General features: G+C 35.4%; 1 protein-coding gene across 4 annotated transcripts in view; it reads left to right on the top strand.

The window, feature by feature from the left end:
• LOC6052432 (very low-density lipoprotein receptor) overlaps positions 1-20558 on the top strand; it is a 550801-nt gene that overhangs the window by 383851 nt on the left and 146392 nt on the right. For all 4 annotated transcript variants that reach the window (XR_005278328.1, XM_038261675.1, XM_038261678.1 and 1 more), the window contains exon 4: positions 15113-15235. Coding sequence is in view for 3 of the 4 variants with exons in the window: in XM_038261675.1 (XP_038117603.1) it covers positions 15113-15235 (123 nt within the window). In the remaining variant the exon portion in view is untranslated. The remainder of the gene's footprint in view (positions 1-15112; positions 15236-20558) is intronic.

Here is a 20558-nt window from a genome sequence, read left to right as displayed (position 1 = left end):
TGTGATCTAATTTTAAGCGTTTCTATTTCTCTCTATCCCTTTTCTATCAGAGATATTTTTTTTTGAAAATTTGTCTATCTTTAGTTAAATCCTTAGTTAATAGCAATTGATGTTTCCAAATGTACTATGAAATAACTCACAGCTGAATGGAACCCCATAACTCTGTACAAATGAACTAATTGTATCATCATTATTCACTAATAAAACCTGAATTGAATTGAATTAATTTTCGATTTTTCAAATATATTTTACTGGACTAAAAAGACAACTTCTGAGTCTTCTGATGTTTCAAAAACTGGTTTCAATTTTAATTCATTTCCATTGTCCTATAAGTAGTTCTCTACGATTTCGCAAAATTTTATGCGATTTTTAAATTTTCATTTTTTGATTTATAGAAACTCTGTCCATGCATTCCGTAAGAAAAAAAAGAAGCAATTTGCATCATACGTTTTTCCATACAAGATGGGTAAATGTATGAAACTCTGTATCTTGTGAAAAGATTTTCAATTTGGTGTTTTAGACAAAGTTGTTTTCGGTAAAAAAGTACACGGAACAAAAAAGTTTTGTATTTTTTGATTTTAGTATGTATCATTATAATTTATAAAAAAAACCGTGTTTTTTGTAAAATATCTAAAAGCTGCAAAAAGAAAATTTAAAATTATATTTTAAAGCAACATCAATAAATATTTTACAATTTTAAATTATCTAAAAGCTGCATAAAACAATCGAATTATCAATCGAAAAATACTTTACAAAATTTGTTTCTGAGATACAGCCTCACAAAGCATACGAATCGATTAAAATGCATTTTGTAATTTTCTACTGACGGATACTCTCAGAAACTGTTAGTTTGTTTTCTGATCTTTTCAATCAAAAATATTTCAAAAAATTGTTAGCTGGTTTGAACTACAGTCGACTCTCTGGCTGTCGATCTTCTCGATATCAATAATTCTCCATCTATCGATGAATTCTTCAGTCCCTTCAATCTGCATGCTTCAATTATCTTCATTCCTCGATATTTTCCCTTGCTTGAAGGATCTCTTCCTCGACGTCCCTTGGATTCTGTTTGCTTAAAAAATCTCTTCCGGTTGTCAATAATTTCACTTTCTCATGGCTTGCATAGACATTTTTCTTGGCGAAACGAAGCTTTGATGGGTGTTTGACATTAGTTTGTTTTTGTTTGATGGACGTTGCCATGATTCTCTTCCATAGCTGGGTATCAAGAAAAAATATTTTCAATCGAGTCTTCATTTTGCATCGTTCTGTAAACTGATGATTCTCTTCCTCGACGGTCCCTTGGATATTGACAACCAGAGAGTCGGCTGTATAAACTTTGGAAAATGGTCAATTTGTGAACCTTTTCAAAAACAAAACCTTATTTTTAAATTATTTTTACTGAAATGATTTGAACATTTTGCAATAAAAAAGAAAACTAAGAAATATGTAAGTTACGGCCTGGCACCCCTAGCCGTATTGCACCAACACTTGCAGACTTGTCATACCAAGCATTCTTTCTGAAATAATAAAGCAGTCAAGTTTCATCCTTCAACCAGTGCAGTGCTGAAGTTAATCGTCCGAACCTCCCCACGGGCCGGGAAGCAGCCAACATGGCCCGCTTCCCGGGAACCCCGTACATAACTGGCGCAGTCGGTCGTCTCGGTGGATTACCGAGACCTAAGGTAAGTAATTATTAAGTTTTAGTACAATAAATTTAGGGCAAAAGTCTGGTTCACCAGCAATTTCCTGTGTCGATATTGCGAAATCGTAGTCGACACAGGCTATAAGTGTTTAGCATAGGGCAAAATTAGATTTTGCAATAAATTTAGGGCAAAAAGTCTGGTTAACCAGCAATTTCCTGTGTCGATATTGCGAAATCGTAGTCGACACAGGCTATAAGGTTTTAGTATAGGCAAAATTAGATTTTGCCGTAAATTTAAGTGAAGAAAAACCCCCGCGTATGAACGAAGACGATATGTGGATGATACGATGGTCAGCAGAAAATGCTTTGAAACGGTCGTCACCGCGTAGGAAAGAAGACGATATTTGAACGATACGATGGTCAGCAGAAAATGCTTTGACATGGTCGTCGCGCTGACGCGATTGCAACGAAATATCCAAAACCAAAAGAGTTCTATAAAAATTAAAAATTAAAAATTAAAAATTAAAAATTAAAATTAAAATTAAAAATTAAAAATTAAAAATTAAAAATTAAAAATTAAAAATTAAAAATTAAAAATTAAAAATTAAAAATTAAAAATTAAAAATTAAAATTAAAAATTAAAAATTAAAAATTAAAAATTAAAAATTAAAAATTAAAAATTAAAAATTAAAAATTAAAATTAAAAATTAAAAATTAAAAATTAAAAATTAAAAATTAAAAATTAAAAATTAAAAATTAAAAATTAAAAATTAAAAATTAAAAATTAAAAATTAAAAATTAAAAATTAAAAATTAAAAATTAAAAATTAAAAATTAAAAATTAAAAATTAAAAATTAAAAATTAAAAATTAAAAATTAAAAATTAAAAATTAAAAATTAAAAATTAAAAATTAAATATTAAATATTAAAAATAAAAAAATTAAAAATTAAAAATTAAAAATTAAAAATTAAAAATTAAAAATTAAAAATTAAAAATTAAAAATTAAAAATTAAAAATTAAAAATTAAAAATTAAAAATTAAAAATTAAAAATTAAAATTAAAAATTAAAAATTAAAAATTAAAAATTAAAAATTAAAAATTAAAAATTAAAAATTAAAAATTAAAAATTAAAAATTAAAAATTAAAAATTAAAAATTAAAAATTAAAAATTAAAAATTAAAAATTAAAAATTAAAAATTAAAAATTAAAAATTAAAAATTAAAAATTAAAAATTAAAATTTAAAATTTAAAATTTAAAATTTAAAATTTAAAATTAAAATTAAAAATTAAAAATTAAAAATTAAAAATTAAAAATTAAAAATTAAAAATTAAAAATTAAAAATTAAAAATTAAAAATTAAAAATTAAAAATTAAAAATTAAAAATTAAAAATTAAAAATTAAAAATTAAAAATTAAAAATTAAAAATTAAAAATTAAAATTAAAAATTAAAAATTAAAAATTAAAAATTAAAAATTAAAAATTAAAAATTAAAAATTAAAAATTAAAAATTAAAAATTAAAAATTAAAAATTAAAAATTAAAAATTAAAAATTAAAATTAAAAATTAAAAATTAAAAATTAAAAATTAAAAATTAAAAATTAAAAATTAAAAATTAAAAATTAAAAATTAAAAATTAAAAATTAAAAATTAAAAATTAAAAATTAAAAATTAAAAATTAAAAATTAAAAATTAAAAATTAAAAATTAAAAATTAAAAATTAAAAACTAAAAATTAAAATTTTTTAAAAAGTTTAAAAATTGAGATGTTGTGTAATTTTATTGTAATCCATTATTACATGGAAATACAAAGGGTACAAGTGAATTGTAATCGAGGATTACGTAATCTTAGATTACATTCAATATAAATATTTATTTTTTTTTCATGTTTGTAATTCAGTATTACAAACTTGGAAATTTGTAATTTGAAATTACGAACTAGCTTGACAATTTTTCACCATTGTGTTTTCACATTATTTTTAAAATTCCCTAACCCAAAAAAAAAAAGAACAAAAAAAAAATGGACGGGCAATTGTTACAAAGCATGATGTATTTTTTTCCTGAAATTAATTCTGTTTTCATCAAATTATCCGAGGTCGATTCACACAATATTATCATATGGTCGTGTTGCTCAATTGGAGCCCCAATTTGAAGATTTTCATTGGCATTTTTGTTAAACATTTTACTTACTAAATGTAAGCTATTTACTTTACTTTCATCCGCCTTTTACTTTTACACTAAGTATCAAATACACAAAAACAGCATCATGACTACCATAACGCTGAAAGAGAAAATGCACCTTTGTTTGACGATGGAGGAGTCGTTGTATTGGCATTTTCTGTGTAACATTTTGTGTACTTGTTGTAAGTTGTCTATCTCTACTGTTATCTGTCTTTTACTTTCACTATAAACATCGAATATTAACCAATACTTTTTGATCCATAGAGAATCAGGATGATAATCACGAGCCGAAACCGAGGACTGGCAGGCAAACAGCATCGAAAAAAAAAAATCAATAGCATCTTCATTCCTTCTTTTATTTGATATTTCTAACGCTTTTTACTTTTAGACTTCCACCATATTCACTCAACACCCGCTTGGTAACCACGTCTAGGGAAAGCAGCAGACGTGCAAAACAACCAGGTTAATTTCTCCCCAATGAACCTAACCAGCGTTGGAGAGGTAGTAATGGATATGAAGAATGAGTTGTAAAATTCGTAATCATTGTGGCGTTAACGAAAAGAACAAAAAAAAAAAAGGGTTTTATGCCGTGATTGAGGAGAGAGCAGACATAGCTCAACCTCAACCCAAGTGCTTTTGTCCCTTCCAAAAGCCTTAGCCTGCAAAAATTCTGATGGATGCTACTAAGAAACTGTACACCGAATATCGCTGTTAGAATTAAGTTTGGTGGGACAAGTTAGCAAGAAATCGTTTAAATCAAACCAGAAAATTCTCATAATTCTTATGAGCCTGAGCCGCATCAACCAAATGCTAGGAATGTGATATCCTTGATACGTCAGGAATCCTTCCTGTTGCCATCCCGGGGCTCCAGACAACTAGATTTGTGAGGCCCTCGACACGTCAGGACTCCGTCTAGCCTGGAACAGTCATTGGGAATGTGATGTCCTCGATACGTCAGGCATCCGCCCTTGGACGAACTCCGCAGCAACTCGAGCACATCAGTGGAACTCAGAAAAAAAAAACTAAAACAGTTTTTTAAAGTCGAATCGAGACGATTCGAGTCTAACGATGGGGTAGTTACGGCCTGGCACCCCTAGCCGTATTGCACCAACACTTGCAGACTTGTCATACCAAGCATTCTTTCTGAAATAATAAAGCAGTCAAGTTTCATCCTTCAACCAGTGCAGTGCTGAAGTTAATCGTCCGAACCTCCCCACGGGCCGGGAAGCAGCCAACATGGCCCGCTTCCCGGGAACCCCGTACATAACTTGTATATAATTTGAAAATTTAACTTATAGTGATAAAAAGTAAAATAAAAAATCCAAAACATTTTCGTTCCGTGTTTTTTTTTTTCGAAAAGTTCTAATCATAACCTACAACTTTGTCCAAGACACCAAATTGACAATCTTTTACAGAATGTCATACCAAAGATTCATCCAAATCAAAAAATAAGAATTCAAAATTCGCAATAAAAATTTAATCGTAGTGAACTACTTACAGGACAATGAAAGAAATTAAAATATTGAAAATTGGTCTAAAATAAGAATTTTCGTATTACTGTGTCTAGATTTACCCACTTGAGGGACATTTTCATGCTTTAAGTATAAGTATATGTCAAGTATTTGAAAGAATTTAAGTAAATTATTTTTTTGATGATCAGGCAACCCTGTCTATTGAAATAGACACATGTGTTTTTTTTGCCGTATTTCGGGACCGTTTATGTTGATGGCATCCCTGACTGTAGAACATTGTTACACTCTAAAATGTAAGCCTGCAAAGTTAGAAAAAAACACATAATTTCAAAATGAAAAATTTAGTTCTAAATAAAAAAATGACCCTTCTAGGTTATTTCACGATTTTTGACAGTTGAGTAACGGGCGATTTTAAAACTATTTTTTAACTTTTTTTGATGAAAAATACGCATTTTCGGAATTTTGTGTGCGCCATCAAATCGGGCGTCTAATTTTACACAAAAGTCCCTTTGACACAAAATGTCTATCTCTTCACGGTTGCGAGCTACAAATCACTGAAAAACGTGTCTTAGTAAAAAAAAACAGAAAAATGAAAGGGGTCGTACCGCCCCACCGTCACGAAATATCGAAAAATGGACCTCGGATTCATGATCAGGAACCAAAATAACCCCTTAGAGCAAAGTTTCACGAAAATCGAAGAGGGATCGGGGCTACTTTTTCCGATTTCGTGTGAGTTGGTGGAGAATTACCCAAGTGACAAAACGTCCTCTAACTTAATTCCTCTGGGCATGTTGTCGCACTTGCAGTGTGTGTCAAAATAAAACGATCAGATCAAATCTTCTGCCTTATGAAGAGTGGCAAGATTGCACGGGGTTTTAACGGCTTTTGGTTAAATATCTCAGAATTGAAAGTGAATTTTGAAGATCTGTGAAGGACAAAAGGTGAATCGTTGAAAGCTGCACAATAAGGCGCTTTTAAAATAATCCAGCCCACATTTGAAGTTTCTTTTCTCTACACGGTGTTTTTGAAAAAAAATTGTGATTTCCCAACAGCAAAGCCCAACTAGATTGACATTTTTGTCTAAAATTTCTACTACAACATGGCGCCTTAAATGACAGTCTCATCAACCCAACCAGGAAAAGTTCCACGAAAAAAAGCTTCGTCCTGCGCAAGTAAGCGCATTCACCTGTGAAAAGCTGAAAAAGACACACATCAACAATTCTCAGACACAAATGCTGTTACCACAGGTCGCGCGATCCCGGGGGGAAAACTTTTTCCGTTGGCTCGCGCGAAGCATTCCCAACTTTTAATGACGACATGCTTCCTGATTATCTTTATTATATTTCAGTTTGTTCGACGGGGGGAGGGGGGGAGGAGGGTGGTTAAAAGTTTCGCCCGGAATGTGAGCAATAGAGAAAAGTTGGTTCAAATGAGCAAAAGGGAAGGAGAGTTAAGCGTAAAGTAAACCGGAAGTACCTTTCCGTCGGACAACCGTGGAATAAGTGGCAGTTTTATGGACTCGTAATTAAGCAGGGTTTTTGCAGCTTTCAGTAACGCTTTTCGTACAAATGGAGCTTGAGTACAGTGAAACCTCAATTGTTTGAGTTTGTATCGGGTCAGGTGTTGAAACTGTCAAGCAGCCACCGTCTTACTGTTGACCCAACAGAGCGTGACACAATATCCACTTTAACAACTCTTGAATAAAACAATTCCCCACCAGGGGTAGTCCAACCTCGTTAAGGTCAGTCCTGAGCGGAGTTGTGTTCGAGAAACGAGAGTAAAATGAGATGCACCTCATTAGCATCCTGGTGCTGGAAACAGGAGCCGGAAGAGAGCGAGAGAAAAAGTGCTGAGCTGTGAGAACGGGCAATCGTACAAACCCGGGTTGCCTACCATCCAGGCGTGTAATGACGATTTACAATGCTGACCAGCCTGTCCGTTCGTTTGGCGCCCCCGGCTGGATGGCAACACTGCCGATTCGCATTGCAATTTCCCGGATGGACGGAAATAAACCAGACGAGACCACCGCCGGAGGTATTAGCACACACACACACACACACAAGGTTACTCATTCAGAGACTAATGGAAGCGACTATGTCTGAACTGCACTTTGTTCGTAATTGCATTATTCTGGCACTGCTGCTGCTGCAGAGGAGTGTCTAATTACGACTTGATTGGGTGCTTTCAAACAAGCTTTTGGAGGTAGAATAGCACTGGAAGGTAAAGTAATCGGAATTACTGGCGGTCTGTGGGGTTTGTTTGGTGTTCAGTTGCTGGCTTGAGCCATGGATGCTAAAAACGCAAATATCACAAATGATCGGAACAGTTCCGATGCTCCGGAACACATAATACTTCACTTCATAACCATGTGTCTTTTAGCACCATGCACAGTAAGTCTAGTGAATTTGTGGGCTATCAAGATAAGAATCAAGCTTCTTATACTGAGCTTACTGGTGAGCTGTGCCATTCTTCGACGGTTTCTCCCAAGCTATGGAAAAGTACGTCTGAGCGATACGTTTCTCTTCATGGTCGGTTTCAAAGGTCGAAAATCTCACTTCAATCGCCGAGAGCTCTGGATCATAATTTTGTACGGAATCGTTTTGCATAACCTGCTCAACACATTCAATACATATCAGATGGCATTCAAAACGGTCTCAAGCGAGATCAAATGTTATCAAACGGTGAAAGAATTCGTCGATTCCGACATTCTAGTAATGGCTCACCAGGATTTCAAACCATATCTAGCAACGATTGTGCATCCCATAATTCAAAAACGCCTAGTTCTTGCCAATTTCACCAAGGTAAATTTGAAATCAAAACGTTACGCCTACGTGATTAGCTGCGATCTAGCAAATTTTATATCCAAAACGGTGGCTAACTACAATCAACGAAGGGGAAAGTTTATGATGGCAGCGATAAATGATCCAATTTCAAATGTTATTTTACCCAACGATCTTGGAGCGCTGGGACCAGAATTCGCCCCGGAAACAGGAATATTAGCGTATCATACTCGAAAAACAGTTGACACAGATTATCACGTAATAAATGTTCAGAAGACATCAACCCAATCGGACAAAACTAATTTATCGATACATCGAAGTGCCCTCTGGGAGGTTGTTTGGTTGTTGTACCTGTCCTCGGTGGTTGTTTTCATCGTGGAACTTGCTGTTCATCGAGTGCAAGTAAGGAAACGAGCCCGCAAGGTTGACGCAAAGACCTCGGGTGTGAGGACGAGATCCCACTCGGAGCCACTGTTCCACAAAAGCCTAACGAAAACTGATCGTGGTTATGAAAGTGACCCCGGTTGCATGCTCGACAGTCGATATTGATTCGATATCTTACAATGTTCATCATAAACAGCGAAGCAACCAACTAAGTGGTGCAACTCAGCGCGGATAATCAATCGTGAACTACCACGAGTCGCAAGCAGCCGCCGAGCTGATCGGACGCTTCACACTGCTTACTCCGCCTGTCGATGCCACTCACACAAGCAAATGCTCAGAAAGGGAGTGAAGCGGCACTCGTTTCGCCTGCACCAACACAGTAAAAGCCGTCAATTCGAATATGCGCGTTGTTTGTTTCTGAGCAATTCTCTACGAAATCGGTCTTTTTGCCTTCCTCACTGAGGTAAGGCTATAATCCTGCTCTACAGCGATGGAATAATCATCATCAAAAGAAAATCATTGGACGTTCATCAAGAGAAAAAATCCGACGGGAGCATAGCTCTCCTCTCTCGCGCACGAAAGATCGGTAAAAGGAATCCAAAAAAATCATCATCTTGATTATTCGGCGGAACATCTTTTTCACCACTACAGTTGCAAGTGTAACGTCACACATCGAAATATGACCTGTCACATTTTGTAGATGGGCAATGTGTGTAAACAAAGTGAAATAAATATCATTAAGTGCTGCTGACAAGGAAATTCACAAAAAATCATCAGCAGATTGATTTTCTTGGAAAAGTTCGGGAGCGATTTTCTTTTGCGTGATTTGCCTCCTCTCTCTTTCGCGGGTGAAGAAAGTTCGCAAGCGAAATTGATTTTTTTGCGATTATTCCATCCCTGCTGCTCTAAAAAGGTGCAGGTGGTTATGTTACACATGACCAGTATGACAAAGAACTTTGCAAGAAGATTGTTGAAATTTTCGATTAGAATGTCCGGTCCAAATTCCCCCCTTATAATAACCGTCCTATCGAACTAAGGGGACGGAAATTGCAAGTGGAGCTGAAATAGAAATCGAAGTGAAATCAATTTACTTTCCTTCACCACTCGAAAGTTACCAAGATGCGGGAATGTTATTGCAAGGCTGTTGCAAGCAATCGGTGGAAGTAAAGGAAATTTGAACAGCAGACATTAAATACTACCCTTTACAGGGCTCTTGATGATAACGAGATAGTTATTCTAAATTTCCAGAAACAGATTTTCGCAGTGGCACCAAAAAATTTGCATCGCAGTAATCTATTTATTACTTCCTGCCTAATAAGCAATATATTTTAACTCTCGTTTTAACTGCTTAATTTCAGATAATGGCCAAATGCAACTTATTATGTCCAGTATCAAAAACCATAAAGTTTGATACCCATATTGCCCCAACTCTTACGGTCCGGCAAATGTCCCCCCATTGGAACATCTGCGGGGCCTCCGGCCACTCCGGATTGTGGCCACTACTGCCGAGATGTCAACTTTCATGTCCAGTATCAAAAACCATAAAGTTTGATACCCATATTGCCCCAACTCTTACGGTCCAGCAAATGTCCCCCCATCGGAACATCCGCGGGGCCTCCGGCCACTCCGGATTGTGGCCACTACTGCCAAAATGTCAAATTTCATATCCAGTATCAAAAACCATAAAGTTTGATACCCATATTGCCCCAACTCTTACGGTCCAGCAAATGTCCCCCCATCGGAACATCCGCGGGGCCTCCGGCCGCTCCGGATTGTGGCCACTACTGCCGAAATGTCAAATTTCATGTCCAGTATCAAAAACCATAAAGTTTGATACCCATATTGCCCCAACTCTTACGGTCCGGCAAATGTCCCCCCATCGGAACATCCGCGGGGCCTCCGGCCACTCCGGATTGTGGCCACTACTGCCGAAATATCAAATTTCATGTCCAGTATCAAAAACCATAAAGTTTGATACCCATATTGCCCTAACTCCTAACGGTTTGGCAAATGTCCCCCCTCCGGAACATCCGCGGGGCCTCCGGCCGCTCCGGATTGTGGCCACTACTGCCGAAATGTCAAATTTCATGTCCAGTATCAAAAACCATAAAGTTTGATACCCATATTGCCCCAACTCTTACGGTCCAGCAAATGTCCCCCCATCGGAACATCCGCGGGCCTCCGGCCACTCGAATTGTGGCCACTACTGCCGAAATGTCAAATTTCATGTCCAGTATCAAAAACCATAAAGTTTGATACCCATATTGCCCCAACTCTTACGGTCCAGCAAATGTCCCCCCATCGGAACATCCGTGGGGCCTCCGGCCACTCCGGATTGTGGCCACTACTGCCGAAATGCCAAATTTCATGTCCAGTATCAAAAACCATAAAGTTTGATACCCATATTGCCCCAACTCTTACGGTCCGGCAAATGTCCCCCCATCGGAACATCCGCGGGGCCTCCGGCCACTCCGGATTGTGGCCACTACTGCCGAGATGTCAACTTTCATGTCCAGTATCAAAAACCATAAAGTTTGATACCCATATTGCCCCAACTCTTACGGTCCAGCAAATGTCCCCCCATCGGAACATCCGCGGGGCCTCCGGCCACTCCGGATTGTGGCCACTACTGCCGAAATGTCAAATTTCATGTCCAGTATCAAAAACCATAAAGTTTGATACCCATATTGCCCCAACTCTTACGGTCCGGCAAATGTCCCCCCATCGGAACATCCGCGGGGCCTCCGGCCACTCCGGATTGTGGCCACTACTGCCGAAATATCAAATTTCATGTCCAGTATCAAAAACCATAAAGTTTGATACCCATATTGCCCCAACTCTTACGGTCCAGCAAATGTCCCCCCATCGGAACATCCGCGGGGCCTCCGGCCACTCCGAATTGTGGCCACTACTGCCGAAATGTCAAATTTCATATCCAGTATCAAAAACCATAAAGTTTGATACCCATATTGCCCCAACTCTTACGGTCCAGCAAATGTCCCCCCATCGGAACATCCGCGGGGCCTCCGGCCACTCCGAATTGTGGCCACTACTGCCGAAATGTCAAATTTCATATCCAGTATCAAAAACCATAAAGTTTGATACCCATATTGCCCTAACTCCTAACGGTTTGGCAAATGTCCCCCCTCCGGAACATCCGCGGGGCCTCCGGCCGCTCCAGTCCAGGTGGTGGCCAGTTGCAATGATCGACTCCCGCGACTGGCATGTCTTAGCTGGTCCTTGCCTCCAAGCCATCTGCTCCCGGACCTCCAGGCCGTCTGCTTCTGATGTGTTCTCGTCGACGTCCAGCAATAGAATGAATTTTCGGGACCGACCGAGCCGAGTTTTGTTGGCTCGTCGACGATCCAAAAATTATGAGGTGGAGTGGGGGTGATTTTAGATACATCAATCTCACGTCTCTCGATTGACTGATTGGGAAACGTTCGTTCATCCAACCAGCGTGCACCAAAAAGAGGGGAAATTTGCCGAGAGGGGAATTCGTCACGTAACGTTTTCGCTTCGCGAAAATTTTGGATTGACACCACGTATAGAAACCTTAGGAGAAAGTTCTTTGTCAAAATAAACTTTGCATAAAAACGTCGTAGACCCATCTTCATGTATACATATCGACTCAGAATCGAAAACTGAACAAATGTCTGTGTGTATGTGTGTGCGTGTATGTGTGTGTATGTGTGTGTGTGTGTATGTATGTATGTGAACAACAAACTAGCTCATGTTTCTCGGCACTGGCTGAACCGATTTGACTCGAACCTAATGCATTTGACTTGGTTTAGGGTCCCATAGTTCGAGTTTTATACAGATTGAAGTTTCGATAAGTAGTTCAAAAGTTATGTATAAAAATGTGTTTTCACATATATCCGGATCTCACTTAAATGTATGTAAACTATGTCCGGGTACATCATCCGACCCATCGTTGGTTAGGTTATCAGAATACCTTTCCAACAAGCCTAAAACATTGATATTGATGTACTTTTTGGAAGCCGGATCTCACTTAAATGTATGTAAACTATGTCCGGATCCACCATACGACCCATCGTTGGTTAGGTTATCAAAAAACCTTTCCAACGAGTCTAAAACATTAAAGATCTGGCAACCCTGTCTCGAGATATGGCCACTTAAGTGATATTTATGTACTTTTTTATTCCGGATCTTAAAAATAGATGAAATTTTTGTACAATTCCATCATATCATCCATTGTTGGTAATAAGTGAGGTAGGCTCCAACCACATAGGTGGATTAAGTAAGTTTTTTAATATAAAAAAAAATAATAACTGCGACTCTATTCAAAAATTTAACCTAAAATTAGTTATAACTTGGAAACGGTCACTTTATCAAAATTTTGCTTCAGTACTTTTTGTCTCCAAATTCGATTTAATGATGTTGACAAATGTTTGCGACCAATTATTCGACTTTTTTCAATAAAATGGCATTGGTTCAAAAAATCATAACTCGCTCAAAGATTTTTTTGCACAACCTGGAAATTTCTGAAAAGTTGGCTTTGATGTCCTCTAAAATTAAAAAAAATTAAAAATAGTAATTTTTGCAAATCAAGTTTTAGTGACAAAAAATGAAATTAAAAATCACCATTTTTTTACCGTGTATCATATTTTTTCAGTGTAGTCCTTATCTATACCTACTACTTTGCCCAAGACACCAAATCGATACAAAAAATTCCTTCAGAAGATACAGACTTTTGAATTTACATGTATAATTTTTGTATGGACAGCTGGCAAATTTGTATGGAAAATAATATGGACAAACTAATGATGCAAAATGGCTTCTTTGGCCATACCGAAGGCACCAAAAAAGTTTCAGCCGGATTACAAAATACAAAAATTAAAAGACAAAGGTTATTTACTTATGCTCGGGGTGTGAGTTGGCGCAGAATTACTCTTATGTAATAACTAATTTTTGATTATGCTGATCTTCTCTGCTTTCTGATAAAATAAATATCTTATTAACCTTCGCAACTTTATGTTTAATTTTGATTGACTTTGTACTCAAATATTCAGTGAAAATTTCCCACATAAAGTTTCCCTTCACTTCAACTCGTTTTTTTCCCTCCCCTTTTCCCATCACACCCCAAATTTTTGCCATTTTTTGGTCACTCCGTGTAGCGAAAGTTCATCTTGCCATGTCACAGCCTCCAGAAGCAACAGCCAAAAAACCCTTTGGGTCGCCCTCACCGGGAAGCCATACCTCTGATCAAATATTCACATCCCTTTTTGTTTCTTTTTTTTGAGTGTGTAAAAAATCCGGGGCCAGGAAACCTTTCAAGGGTCCCCGCGCAAAACGAGAAGCAGCTTAGACAAAAATGAGGTTATTTTTTCAACATGTGTGGGAGAGGGTGGGGGGAGTCTTCCGTGTGTCACTGATGCCCGGGAAATCCTTTTTCCTTATCCACTTAGTCACACGTACGGCGATGTGTGCGAAGGTGTGCCTGTTTGAGGTGTAAATTAAATTCTCTGCATCGTGAGGATGGTTGGCTGTTTCACTGGAGAACGGAAGCTGAACTTGAACTTGAAGGGATTTTGTACTTTATAATGTATCATCAAAATTGTGAGAGGAAATAGCTCTTAGACTGAGAGTAAAAAGGTACAGTGAGGGCACAACTAAGAGCATTTTACTCTCAAGTTCATTCTAAAAATGTGTTGTATTCACAAAAACAACACTGTAAGCATTGCCTTTACAGCTTCGGCCATGATGACTCGATTAATTGAGAATGCTCTCAGACAAAATCGAGGTCGTTTTACTCTTAGCCGTTTCTGGTGGGTTTAAAAAAATCCAATTCCGCAAACTTTCCGTGTCTCTCATTCCGATACCGGTGTCCACGGAATGCAACCTTTTTATCTCGGGATTTACCTGACAGCGTGTTTTATTCGCCTTCCCAACAACCGTTTGTCGTTCCTGCAGCAGCAGTCCTTTCTCGATTTGTCTGGAATTTGGATAAAATATGCATGTCAAGCTTTTTATTAGGTGGCATTTTTCCCATTCACGACGATTTACCCTCATTCCACTCGTGAACAATATGTTTGAGGTTACGTTTCTTGCTGTTCATTAATCGATATTGCTTTTTTTTGCTTCTTGTTCGACTTTTCCACTTTCCAACCGCTGCTGCGCACCACCTGGTGGCGAACTCCCGCACCACCTCCTCTTAGCTGTAGTTTATTTTAATTAAAAGTCGTATTTTTATGCCTGGTTTTCGCCCCCAAACCAAGGTCCCGCTCCAAATATCCGGATCAGTGCGTCCGGAAAAGTTCTCCACCCCCAGTTTAAAAATGCATAATGTCTGATGATATTAAATGTTATTGGCACACACACACCGCGGCGAAAAAAAACTGGGGGGCAATTTCGCTTTTCCCGAGCGTTATAATTAACCATTATCACATTTCCGCATTAACCTCACGCTCAAACAACTGTCCGTTGGTGTTAAATTAAATTTGTGTGTTTGCATTGTGCTGGTGTCGTAACTTCCTCTAATTATTAATTTATTATTATTCCGCATGCTTTCGGTTGCCTTCATTGCACTAACTGTAATTATTTGCTCGCCAACTAACACCACAGACAAACGAATCAAAACATGATCTCATCCGGGTATCTTTGAAACTTTTTTCTTCCACAACCTTTTTCCTACACAGAGTCCAAGGTGTGCTCGTCGGAGGAGTTTACGTGCCGCAGCGCGACCGGAACCTGCATCCCGCTGGCCTGGATGTGCGACCAGAACCGGGACTGCCCGGACGGCTCGGACGAGATGTCGTGCAGTGAGTATTGCAAAATTTGGTTATATTTTACTCTGTATGGTCGGATCAATCGGGGGCTATCACAATTCCATAGGGGTTAACTTAAAAATTATGTTTTGTTTTTCTTTTTAACATACTTCAACTGGGATTTTATTCAAATTAATACTCTCTTCAACATTGTTAGGTATTTAGAGAGAAAAAACATTAGTGTCGTTGTCATACAACCGAATCCACTCATTTGGCCATTAAATTGTATCAAAATTTCGACATAATGCATGTTTTTTTTTAAACTTGGGAAATATATTTATTATTTAGATAGGTAACAAATGAAAAAAATATGAAGATAGGCTCAGTATAATCATTTATTTCTCTTTTATTTTACATAACAAATCATTCTCATCAATCAGTAATTTGTAGGCTTAGTGACCATCAGGGACCATAATTTAAAAAAAAAAAAACATAAAAACAAAAAAATTATGGATTTTTCACGGTGCGTGAAAAACGTTACAACAACCAAGAACATAAGTTAAACAAACATTTTACACTTAAATTCAAACAAATCATCATTCATCTATATGTTATCGTTGGGCCTTTTGATTATTCACGCTGAAAATGTCATGTTTAAGCGGATATATCATACCAAATTATCGAATTTCGTGGGAGTTTCATGGAGAAATCTCAAATATTCCAGGAAATTTTATTTGTACGCAGCTGTAATTTTGGAAGGTTGAATATTACCTCTTTTATGATGTAATTTTATCTCAATTTAGACTGAAAAAGTGACATTACACCAGAAAAGAGGTAAAATTACACATTTCCAGAGGTAAAATTACACCTTTTTCTGACATGTAAGATGTACCCCTTCCCAGATGTAATATTACCATGATTTTTTTTTTCTGTTTAGTTGATTGTTGGGAATTGAAATAATATTTCGAAAACCAACTCAATTTATCTTGAAGAAACCAAAACATTTAAATTTTATTTTGGAATTTTACCTAAAAAATAAAATGGTAGTTCAATTTGAATTACACGTACACAGAAAAAATAATGTAAATTTGGAAGCTTTAATTTTGGAAGGTTGAATATTACCTCTTTTATGATGTAATATTACCTCAATTTAGACTGAAAAAATGACATTACACCAGAAAAGTGGTAATATTACACATTTCCAGAGGTAAAATTACACCTTTTTTCTGACATAAAAGATGTACCCCTTCCCAGATGTAATATTACCATGATTTTTTTTCTGTGTAGTGACTATGCCAATAGTGGCAATAATTTAAAAGAAAAGTAAAAAATAAGTTTTTAATTAATTAACTTACAATTGATTCTTTGTAATTGTATAAAACGTTTATTGAAGAATCCTCATTAATTAGAGGATTTATATCTACCTTATGATTTTTTTTTCTAAATCTGCAAATACTAGATTGTTTCTTGAGCTTTTTGGGACTCTGGGACTGACTGGGAATTTTAGTTTAAACTGTGATTTTTGCAATATGATAAATAACGACTCAAACAACAATTTAAACTTGTTTTTTTTTTTCTTTTTAAGGTCAACTGTAAATATTAATTGAAGAAATATTTACAGTTATAAGGAAACCCCGAATATTCACAATTGGCGGACAATAACTTTACAAAGGTTGCCAGAGTTTTTTTTTTCACCAAAATATAATTTAATATTGCGGTTGATGTGAAACACAAAATGACTTATTGACGTTAAAAAAAATACCTTGATACAGCGAAATTAACTCAGGGACTTTAAAAAAATAAAATATGAGGATTGCTATTTTCGAGAGAGGATATGGAAATGGAACTTATTTTGAAAAAGCTTTACCAGCTAAGAAATAATAAATAAAAACCATATTTAAAAAACTTAAAAATTTTGGGTTCCATATTTTTTCGTCTTCTCATAATTATAATTATTGGAATTTAAAATTTAAATTTGCTTCGATATTTATAAGTTTAAAATTTCCCGGGAGCCTCGACCAGATTTCCCGGGAATGGAGAGGTCCAAAAATGTTCGATTTCCCGATCCTTCAAAAAGCATAATTAAATTATTTCATTCTGTATCCCGATTCGATCCTCTAATCTGGGTGCAGAATAGTAGTCCGCAAAGCGGCCTCAATTTAGAACTGTCAAAGCGGAACTGTTTGAAAAATGATACCAAGAAGTGGCAAGTATTGTAATCGATCTATGATTTATTTTGTCAGAAATAAAAAAGTCGAGGGCGTCGAGCTTTTGAGGTATTCGAAGTCAACAAATTTTTAGAAGAGAGTTGGAATCGAGATTGGCATAATTTGTCGCTAACATTTAAATAAGCGCTATGTTAGCGACGAATTATCAATAGCTATGAATGGCACCAGCTAAATAATATTGAATAAACTTACTCCGACATTATCACTGCGCTTCAAAGATACAAAATCAAGGAACTTCCATTCGGTTGCTCTTCAGATTCATAAAATTCCACCCACTTCTGACGCAATTGTTCGTCACGTGGAAAACAAAGATTGACTCTTTTGGCCGCCCATTATTTAGTCTACGAACAAAAAAAGCGCAAAGCACTTAATTTTTCAGCAAAAACTTTAAAATCAACAGATCTAAAATGTTTCAAAACAAGTCACTTCAGCAGCAAAAAATATGTCACGCTTGAGCTTGAACATAGCCTTCTACTTTGTTTATGTTTAAAGCTGTAGTGCAGTTGTATTAGTGAAGAGCACATTCTGTCTTTTCAGCACCCAGCCTCTAATCATTGCATTATCGAAGAACAAGAAATATCAATTTTTAAACGAAGCTTCATTTTGATTCAAAAAAAACTTATAATACAGCAATTCCCCACGAAAACAGCATGATTCGAAAAAAAAAGTTTTCCGATCGGGCTCAAAATTTTTCTGGCGGTTCCTTGGCCGAAATATATAGACCCATATTTTTTTTTGTTTGGCCATTAGGGTGACCTACGCCGCGTTAGGGTGGTCCGAAAAATGGCAATTTTCGTCGATTTTCGCAAAAACCACTTTTTTCAAAAAATCATCGCAAAAACCACTTTTTTCAAAAAAATGCTATTTGGGAAAAAAATAAGAAGTTCCAAAAATCTAGCCAAACGTTTAAAAAGGTCGTATGAAGATACTGATACTCTGAGATACGATTTTTTGAAAGTAAAAACTTCGTTTTTCGACGTGCCACGAAAACGGGAAAAAACGACTTTTTTCACTAAAACTGCGATAACTTTCAGATAAATTTCAGCGATGACCTATACATGTTAGGGTACCAAAAGTTGCGTATTTCAATTACGATCGGAGAACTTTTTTTCGAATCATGCTGTTTTCGTGGGGAATTACTGAATAAATGTTTTATTTCTTGTAACAGCTTTGCAACCACAATTTCAAGACTCAAACCAAAATTTGGAAAAAAAATGTAGAGGCTTCAAATTTAACTAAACACGCATGTTGTGCAATCGATTGTAATGTTTTGTTTGTATGTTTTTCTTACAGTTCTTTTGTTTGCTAACGAATATCTCCAAGAGTTCAAAAATCACGTTTTTTCAATTAAATTTTTTTTGCGGGTAAAATATTTGCTAATTTTGGTTGTTGTTATCTATTCAAAGGAAAAACCTTAAATGTTGCAGAAATAACCCAATTTCTGTCGATTTCTGTCCGCGAAATCGTGAAATTTCACTAGCCTCAGTTATTTGTAATCACATTCTTTCACTTTCACAAGCCTGTAAAAAATAATTAATGAACAGCGTTAAATTGAAAAAAAGTATTTTCGATGATAGCGAAAATCTTTTATTTTTGTCAAATTACAATACTAAAATTTTGATTATTTGCAAATATGGGAACCAAATAACGTGAAACATGGTTTTGATTCTCACGACTTTAAAGTTTTTAGTGTAAAATGCTTGAATTTTCACAAAACAACAAAATTTTCATATTTCTTTAACTCCTTTCTATAACATCTATAAGAAAAAATTAAGTGTATTTTCAATGCTAATAGCAAAATTTTCACAAATTACCGTATTTTTCAAAACCCTACATTACAACTTGCAATTTTGGTTCCAAACGACGAACTGTAATTTTGATTTGATTTATAAAAAAATCACAAAATGTTAACAATTGAAATTGTAACGTCGTTAGATTTTACAAAATTTCAAGGCTTTTTTGTATTTTCAAAAAAGCGATATTTTATGAAAATTTTAGTAAATTTTTCATAAAATTTAGTACAGATTTTTTCAAACTTTTTTTATTTATTTTTCCCAAATCTCTGAAAACGACAAATAGATAAATTTGACATTTTACTCATTATGAGCATGAGAGACCACCCATGGTTGCCCCTCTGTTGATGAACAGGAATTATCAGCATACACTAATCAAAATTAGACAATTTTGATTATTGGGCCTACATGGGATAAAAATGCTATTTAAATATTCAAAAAATCTGTATCATTAGAACAGATTTTCTGATCGATTTGGTGTCTTCGACACAATTGTAGTTGCTTAGAACTTTAAAAAAATGTAACACTCTAAAAAGAATTTTCGATTGAACCAATTGAACCAAGCAAAATAGTCATTTTGAGAAAATCTCATTTTTGGATATGACAAAAAATATATATTAAAAGTGTTGCCAAATTTCCCCCTTAAATATCAAGACCGGGTAAAAAAGTTGATATATTTTATTTTGGAAGTAAAATCGAATTTTTCAATCGAATAGTAAGTTAATCGTGCTCTGTTTTTAATATTATGGCTCCCTAAAATTGATGTCTTTTTGATAACGTGACTTTTATTACCTGAAAAAGGCATAAGCAAGCTTGACAATTCTGATATTCTTTTTTCTAGAATGGATCATTTAATTTAAAATAAAAAATGCCCCTTTTCTGTATGACAAAATTATTGTTGTACACAGTAAAAAAATGTAATCTTTTATGATGTAATTCAGCCTCAATTTAGACTGAATAATCATCATTACACCATATTAGTGGTAAAATTACACATTTTCAGAGGCAAAACTACCCTTTTTTGTGACATAAAAGATGTACCCCTTCCCAGATGTGATATTACCATGATTTTTTTTTTCTGTGTATGAAAACTCATATGCACGGAATAATTATGCAAAATTACATGTTTGGTAATGGAAAAAGTTCGAAAAGTCGAAAAAAACAAAAGAGAAGAAGCTTTGGCACAAATTTTAAAAATATTTGAAGTAAAAAATAAAAACCGTATAATTAATATACTCAAAAATATGTTTGCAAATAAGCAAGCAAAGGTGTTGTGTTTTTGATTACTTAATCAAGCAATGGTGATAATGTTTGACAAATTTATATTGTCTGATTTTAGGCAATTCATAGTTCTTT

This window comes from Culex quinquefasciatus, chromosome 3 (assembly GCF_015732765.1).
Source record: "Culex quinquefasciatus strain JHB chromosome 3, VPISU_Cqui_1.0_pri_paternal, whole genome shotgun sequence".
Lineage (NCBI taxonomy): Eukaryota > Metazoa > Arthropoda > Insecta > Diptera > Culicidae > Culex > Culex quinquefasciatus.
Note: the sequence above shows the minus strand (reverse complement) of the source record. Positions and strands in the feature narration are given on the sequence as shown.